The sequence below is a fragment of the Misgurnus anguillicaudatus genome, chromosome 22 (genome assembly GCF_027580225.2).
Source record: "Misgurnus anguillicaudatus chromosome 22, ASM2758022v2, whole genome shotgun sequence".
NCBI lineage: Eukaryota > Metazoa > Chordata > Actinopteri > Cypriniformes > Cobitidae > Misgurnus > Misgurnus anguillicaudatus.
The window spans coordinates 8195145-8203849 of record NC_073358.2 but is presented as its reverse complement, the minus strand read 5'-3'; the positions used below and the strand labels follow the sequence as shown (position 1 = coordinate 8203849).

Below are 8705 nucleotides of genomic sequence, written 5' to 3'. Positions count from 1 at the left end.
TAATTAATTATGAATTCCTTAGAAAAATGACACACACGCACACACAAAAAACAACAGACATATACAATTTTCCAATACAGAGAAATGCTGGGAAAATGCTTTAAAATGTCTTTAAGGCAAGATCAAATAAATGCTTTTTTTGCAACCATAAAAAATTTAAACCCATTGCTGCCGATATGTTGTTAAAATAACAGTTTATATTTTAAATTCAAGGATAGTCCTAAGGAGGTTTTGGCAACAGCACCAGTACCACATTGTCGCTGCAAAAGTGCCTGTGTTGAGAGCCCCCCTAGGTATGGCCCCTATGGTGAGGCAGTGCTTGATAGCTGAAGGAATACGGGGGCAGAAAGCGCACTCGCGGAGTTGGAAACTGGATGGAGCCGATTGAAGTACACACTTTAGTTCTATTAAGTGGATTTTGACAGCGGATCCCGGGTTTATGCCTGAAGACTACGGCGTTTCCTACTGGATCTTATAACGTGACCACTGGGAGCAAACCTATTATCGACAAGAAACACAGCTGGCATGCGCTAATATGGAAACCAAACCATTCTTATCTCTAGGTGAGTTTGACTCAAGGGAAATATGTTTTTTTATTATGTTAACGTCATTGTCATGCAGAGGTGACGGCATGTATCACTTTGTACACAGTACTGGTAAACGAAAGCTTGTTCAAGCGACTACGCAAACATTTAACTTTTTTTTTTTATTACAACCTTTATTAGGCTACTTTTTGAGGTAATAATAATGAAAATAGTAAGCTGGGAGACTTTGTAAGTCACAATAATAAATGAGGGCTGTCTTTAACAATCATTCATTTCATAGTTGTTATTATTAGTTTTTATATCGTTATTACTGCAATTATATTGTAAATGTGTGCTATTGATAGTCTTGAATGAAACAGCGCGCGCTTTTCAGTTGTGCGCAAATGTGTCAATTTTAAATGCATCCAAATCGATACCTCAGGAGTTTTCGCGGTCACTTCAAAGGGCGGCACTCTGAGCTGTGGGGACGACTGAGATTTTCAAGACTATCAACATCTCTCGGATTTATCAAGGTCGTCTCTCTTCTCTATGTGCTGTGACCATTGGGAATTACATTTCATACCCGAACTCTCTTAAACACACCAGTGAGATTCTTTTCCCCGAAAAAGCTTAAGTCTATTTGGTTTGAAAGTCTCATTTTACTCATTTTAAAATTGATGCTGCTGTGTAAGCACACATGTTTTTCCCAGCACTGTGTTTATAAACGTATCCTCTTAGTTAAAACCATAATGTAAAAAGCACATTCTTGTGCTTTATGTGGCCAACTTTACTGGCATTTTTAAAGGTCTCTCTTTGTAGGTCACTTTGAGGACCACAACCTTTCCCTGCAGCGTCCCAAGTCCATGAGCGTTTATTGGGAATAGAGGGTTCCATTGTAAAAGGGTCAGTATGGCGAAGGGGGTGTACGGGATGCCGGACCACCCCAATAAAAAAGAGAACCAGTTTGGTTTACGACAGAGCATTTTTGTGTTTCTGAAGAGGTGATTGGTCCTTTGTGAATGTCCGCAGCTGTCAGTTTTATAAGAGCGGCTTTAAAGAGAAAGTTAATTGCTTAAAGTGACAGTGTCTCACAGACGCCCTCCAGTCACTGTCTGTCTCCAAATCAAAAGCAGTATTGGCCCTTTCCAGACGGGGCCAAATTGCACTTGAGAAAGTTCGCTCCAAGTGTCAGGTGATACACAAACAGATTCGGTCATGCACCGGAGGGGGAGCGTGTGCTTGTGTCTACTCTTGTTTCACTATTGTACACAAACTGTTGCAGTTCAGGCATCTGCTCTTCAAACCTTTTTAAGGATGATGAAAGATCCATGGGGCCGACAGAGGGCTGCCTGTTAATCATTTGCTCTGTCCACTGTATGCATGAATCTTTGATAAAAGCAACTCTTGTACTCTTGGACTTTGTTTGTTTGCTTACATACATACTGTATAGAATAAGATTTTGTATACAGCAGGGTCCAAAGGTCTAGGTCCACACTGGATGCATATAATGTACATCTTTTTTAAACATTAAAATAAATACAAAATTAGCGATTTCTTTAAAGGAGCAGTATATATTATTGACATTGAGGTTGAACTTGGTACCGCCAAAAACCAACTTGTAAAGTCAATGCCGGAGTGTATGCTTGCTATAAAGCAAAAGACAAAGGGTATGTTTACATACATTTTTGCATATTTACTGTTTTTTTGTGATGTCATATTGCATTTAAGACCATAATATCATAAACCTCTGCCATCAGCAGCTGCTTTCGTTGAGATCCTGTCATTTATACAGTGGTGCTTAATGTTGTTAATGGGATTGTACTTGACCTCATGCATGGCAATTCAGTTTAACTTAATGGATTTAGAGAATCCAAAGAATGTGCAATGCCTTTCCCATCTCTACTTCTATCTTTATAGCAGTATAAGTGTCGTTTAGAGTGTGTTTGTATGGTCAGACATTTCACAAGATTTTTTTAAGATAAATAAAGATCAAATAAATCTTTGGTGTCCTCAGAATAGGTATGTGAATTATTACCTTTAAAGATAATTTATTATACCATGTTAAAATAGCCACTTTGTAGGTGTGAGCAAAAATGTGCCCACATGTGGATGTGTCCTTTTAAATGCAAATGAGCTGATCTCTGCACTAAATGCTGTGGTTGGATAGTGCAGATTAAGGGGCGGTATTATCCCCTTCTGACATCAAAAGGGGGGACAAATTTCAATGACCTATTTTTTCACATGCTTGCAGAGAATGGATTATCAAAACTAAGTTACTGGGTTGTTCTTTTTCGCATTAGTTGATAAAAGCACTGGGGACCCACTTATAGCACTTAACTCTTTCCCCGCCATCGTTTTAAAAAAAAAGTTGCCAGCTAGCACCAGCATTTTTCATGATTTTCACAAAAGTTTAATGCCTTTCAGAAAATGTTCTTCTTTAAATATATAAACAAACCATATATCAAATGAAAGAACAGACCCTCTGCTTTAAAAAAAAAAGGTTTCATCCTACCATCATTAGTTCTCTTTTATCACCTCTTAAATATGGGTAGGTTTGTTTAAAAACACAAAATTTTCAGCAAAAAGCTGAGATAATTCAGTTTTTGTAAAGGACTTTTGATAGAGATCAGATGCAGATCGATCTTTAACACACACAGAGTTCTTTCTCCTTCACGTGAGGTGTTACTTCCGGGTTGTATAAATTGCGGAAGTGCATGGATAATAGCGGTATTGCGGAAAGCCGGAAATTCTCGTCATTGGCAGGGAAGTGTTTTCTATTAATTGACGAGTTATCTCGTCAATACCGGTGAAAGAGTTAAACATGGAAAAAGTCAGATTTTCATGGTCCCTTTAAAACTCCATATTGTAGAGAAGGAGGTCATTGCCAGTGTAATGTTTTAAATATGTTTTAGTCTGTATTTGACTTTGTTTTGAGAGCTGTGACAGATGAGTTAATAGGAGGTCAAGCTAATTGCCAGGTGCAAACTTATGGGGCCCTATCTTGCACCCAGCGCAATTGACTTTGTCAGTGACGCATGTATCATTTCGTATTTTGTACCGGCGCACAGCGGGTTTTTCCCTCCACAGACGCACATCGGCAAACTAGGGAATGAACTTACGCTCCCTGGGCGGTTCAGCGCAAAAAAAGGAGGCGTGCTCCGGCGCAAACCATCTCTTATGCTATTTTGCAGTTTCAAAAAACAATTGCGCTACTAACCAAAAAAAACTAGTCTAAAGTCAGTGGTGCGTTGCGCGTGGTTCATTATGCGATTTTAAGGGCGCATGCTTGACCATAATGTATAGCGTGCACAACGCGCATTGCTTATCTAATCTACACAGATGCAACAGTTATTTTTGCAAATCATAAATTGTTACAATAAAAAATATTAATACAAGAGATAAGGGAAATCATTGTGGTGAGCATTGTGGTGATAGTTTTTATTTATTTTGTGTGGCAGCGTTAAACAATTATCATGCAAAAACGATTAAAATATTTTCATAAGTTTGTTGTGTGGCTGTATTACGTTTATTTTATCTAAATAATAATTAAAATGTTTTCATAAGAAACCTTAATGTATATGAACTTGATTTGTAAGTGTACTTTGGGGTTGGACCTTGCTTGCGTTTCTTGTGTCCGATTTCAAAGCCCCCAAACCCTTTCAGCGGTGAGGGTGGACGCAGCGATGTCCTCCTGTGTGCCCGGTGTGCCCGATTTATGCTGGCAAGCTTGGGATCCCCCCGTCTCCTGACATCATTGTAGTGCTTGGCGCAACTGATGAGACAATTTTGGCTATTTTCTCTCACGCCTGCTTAACCGACGCTGATTTGGGCGGGTTTCTCCCATCCCCATACAAAACAACTTCTCTGTCTTTGACTGCTCTTACAAGAACGTGGGTCTCCTCGGCTGTGAACCGCTCCTGGCGTGCGCCTGTCAAATCCGTCATAATAATAGCAACCCGCCATGGAACTTGCGCCCTTGCGTTTAAAGTGAATGTTGGATAGCGTTCTGATTGGTTTATTTGACGTTACGCCCAAACCACACATATGAATAATGAACCTACTTCAGACCAACCCCTTATTGATTTGCGCCCGCCGCAAGACTTATTTCTCCCGCCGGGAAAATAGCAACAGCGCCCAAGATCCGCCCACATTCTTCAAGTTAATATGCAAGCTCTTTGATGACTGTAACTGCACTCGTATAAAGTACAATAGTTCTTCAGTCAAGAGCAGAGAGTGATTTTATTCAGAGATTAATAAGGTTACTGTAGATTTAAGACGTGAGAGAGATCGCTCTGTACACGTGCGCTGATGACAGGCTGTCTGTTTACACGAGTCGGGTGTACACGGACAAGAGCAGCAACGAGTAAAATGTAAGTTTAAACTGTCAAAACTTTAAAACGTATTCAAATAATAAACTTTTGGCATGAAATTGCAATGTCCGCGATTGATATCTATGTGTTGTTTAGGCTGTTTGATGGATGTGAAGACGCATCGCACCGGAGTGCCTCCTGATAGAAAAATACACGTATCTCTGTTAAGGCAGAAAAAGAAATTCAAATTTGCAGTGTGATGACAAAAGTAAACAGAAAGATCGGTTTATGAGATTGGCGAATTTAGCGAGTACCGATTGCAGCATCCCTATTGTATACATTAACTGTACTGTGTTACTTATTCTCGGTGGAAGTCTACTGGAAGTTGCGTTTAGTCCACAAAACCGTTTGTTTATGTTGTTGCTGCTGCTGAAACTGTCTATAGAAAGCATCTGCAAAATGCAAACATACAATTAATATAAAAATGCATATAACGTGTTAATATGTACAGCCCAGTCTCACAAAATTTCGTTATATAGTCACGTAATTTTTTTATTTTTTTTATCATGATATTATCATGAATTTTCACGTTTTTTCGTGATCGTATACTGAATTCCTGTTTTTGTGTTATTATCACGTATTGGTTACTCAACTGTTTGTCCTATTTTCTTACCATTGTTGCTTCGGTTTAGGGTTAGATTTACATAAAATGACATCCCTAAACCCAACTCTAACCCTCACACCAGAACACATATAAAAAATATATCAGAAAAAATAGTATAAACCAATACATAAAGTGACATTTTAATGCAAGCGCCAAATCTAACCCTAAACAGATAATCACACGAAAACAGAAATTTGTTATACGATCACGGAAAAAAAAACAACGTGAAAATTCATGATGATATCACGAAAAAAGAATAAAAAAAATTACGTGACTATATCACGAAACCTTGTGAGACTGGGTAGCATATGTAATGTTAGGTCAGTGCATGGTTTAGGAGGACAATCAGTTTTATGTGTTTTGTTCAAGACAGGGCGAAGATAATTCGCCGAAATTTTTTAATTCTGTCATCATTTACCCTCAAGTTGTCTTTGTTTTGCTGAACACAAATGAAGATTTTTTTGAAGAATGCTAATGACCAAACAGATCTTGGACACCATTCACTTACATAGGATTTTTATTCCTACCCTGAAAAAAGGGTGCCCCAGACCTGCTTGGTTACAAATATTCTTCAAAATATCTTCCTTTGTATTCAGCAGGACAAAGACATTTTTACAGGTTTGGAACAACTTGAGGGTGAGTTAAGTATGACAGAATTTTTTGGTAAACTATTCCTTTAAATGTAAAGTGGAACTTAAAGGGGTCATATTATGAGATTTTTTTTAAAGATGTAAAATAAGTATTTGGTGTCCCCAGAGTGCTTATGTGAAGTTTTAGCTCAAAATACTCCACAGATAATTTATTATAGCATGTTAAAATTCCCATTTTGTAGGCCTGAGCAAAAAAGTGCCGTTTTGTGTGTGTCCTTTAAATGCAAATGAGCTGATGAAATCCAAACACTGATCACAATGATGGTGGTTTGTTGCAATTGAAACTCAATTGTGCTGTCAATTATTTTTTCTTTCTCTCTTTCTCTATGCACTAAATGGTAGTGCTATGGTTGGATAGTGCAGATTAAATTGTGGTATTATTGTAATTGGCCTTGCTACCTACTAAGGATGGGCATTTATCTAATTTTTTTATTTCGATTAATCCATAGGTCTGAAGAACGAGTACTCGATTAACTGGGGGCGGGGCTATCAAAGGGGCGGAGCGTATACGTCATGGTGAAAATGAAAATATTTTTATTAAAAACACTCAAATAAATCTTAATTTTGAAGAAACTATGACAGAACAATGAACAAATACTAGATTCTTAATTAATTAAATGTTTTTTAACAGAAACCTCTAACAGGAAAAGCTGCGTGATGAAGTGAAACTAAAGGGTTAATAAACACAAACTAAAGCGCTTTCTATATGACGCACTCAACATAATATTAAGCTTTTATACAACATAAATGGATTATACAACATATATCTGCACAAAATACAAGACTTCAACTAAGTTTTCAACTAAGTTATACAGAAAGTTTAACTCCCGTTGTGGACATGCACCATAACAGCACGCTTTAACACCTCCAGTCAAAGCTCAAGCTTCATAACATTAAGCAGCTTTAAGTCTTTTGCTATCATTTTAGCGATTAGCTGTGTCGTGTCGTCCTCTTACCTGTTCTCAGTCAAGATGTTAATGCTTGTATGGCTCTCTGGTATCTCTTGGCATTTGATGTTTAAATATGAGATGATAACCCATTGAACTTTTGACGGCGTTGTACATTTGCACCGACAGACTGTATTTCCGAAAATCACGGCATCCTTTTAAACCATAATGCCTCATTGATGTGAGGTGTGGCTGGCTTCATGGGATCGGCGAGATTGGCGGGTTGCCGCGCATTGCCCGCATCAGCGGGTTGCCGCGTGACCGATGCGCGGAATTATCTGTTTGTTTTTGAATCATGCATGGTAATGTTACTGAAGTCATACGCCGATCTGCATAGCTCAACACGACGTCAAACACACATCTCCAGACCCAGTCTTTATACCACAGGCGCTTGTAATGCTAACCAGACATCCATATGCCGCCATAACCACAATAAATAAATAAACCCACATGATCATCGTTTTCGTGATCGATCATCGATGCCACGTTCGAGTACTCGAGCAATCGAGTACTCGTGCCTATCCCTACTACCTACCTCACAAAACAGGCGAAATCTTAACAACCTAATTTTTCACATGCATGCAAAGAATGGTTTACCAAAACAAAGTTACTGGGTTGATCTTTTTCACATTTTCAAGGTTGATAGAAACACTGGGGACCCAATTATAGCACTTAAACATTGAAAAAGTCAGATTTTTTCATGCTATGACCTCTTTAAAACTAAACTAAGCTTCTGCTAAATGTAAATATTGTCCATAAAACTTTTTGTTACCCTTAGATCTTTCTTTTACTGTACATGCTGTATGTAGCTCTTTTGAAGGATATGAGTGACTGCAGAACAGTCAGTAATTCAGATATCTGATGGAGATATGGATCTTGCGTGTCGCCTCCCACGAGAGCAGCAAATTAAACACACACAAAAAATCCCATTAAACAGCAACAGGGCCTCCAAACTACCGTTCATCTGATACTCAAACAGGTGTTGTGTGCTGCACTTATACCCTACAAGACAGAAGGATTTAATTTACACCCTGAAGAAAATGGCGATTTGTAAGTGAGCTTCGGTAACTTTGAGTCATTGTTTGTTTTAGAATTACCCCAGTGGTATTTTGTTTTATTTCCTTTAGATATTTGATAATTGGTGGTTGAACCTTTGCTATGTATTTTAGAAAAGATAACTTAAGGGATAGTTCACCCTAGGGATAGTAAAATAATTTAGCAACATTTATTGAGAATTATCGAGTTATTGTTCACATCGTTGCTTCTTTTAAAAACTTAAAAAACACGAACAAGAAAAGCTGGAACACATCTTCTGTACACAGAGCTATGTATGGTATGACCCCATGTTTAGTATAAGAGTTACCTGTATGTTTTTCAGAAATTCACACCTTTTGTATTCTGTGAAAGAAAGAAAGTACAGGCTTGAAATGACAGTGAATTATTCTTTTATTCTCTGTAAATACATGTAACGTGTTAAATCAGAATTGTTTGTGAGTGCTAATCCAGGTATTAAAGTGTATTAGTTATGGTGACTCAGGTGTCACACAGACTATCTTTCTTCCTGGGTGTGTTGAGAGTATTTTTGTGCATACATGTTGTTATTAGCATGC

General features: G+C 38.1%; 1 protein-coding gene across 2 annotated transcripts in view; it reads left to right on the top strand.

Moving 5' to 3' along the window:
• Positions 1–344: 344 nt before the first annotated feature.
• rxrab (retinoid x receptor, alpha b) overlaps positions 345–8705 on the top strand; it is an 82091-nt gene continuing 73730 nt past the window's right edge. For both annotated transcript variants that reach the window (XM_055200666.2, XM_055200665.2), the window contains exon 1: positions 345–563. In XM_055200666.2, coding sequence (XP_055056641.2) covers positions 536–563 — 28 coding nt within the window. In that variant the 5' untranslated portion in view covers positions 345–535. The remainder of the gene's footprint in view (positions 564–8705) is intronic.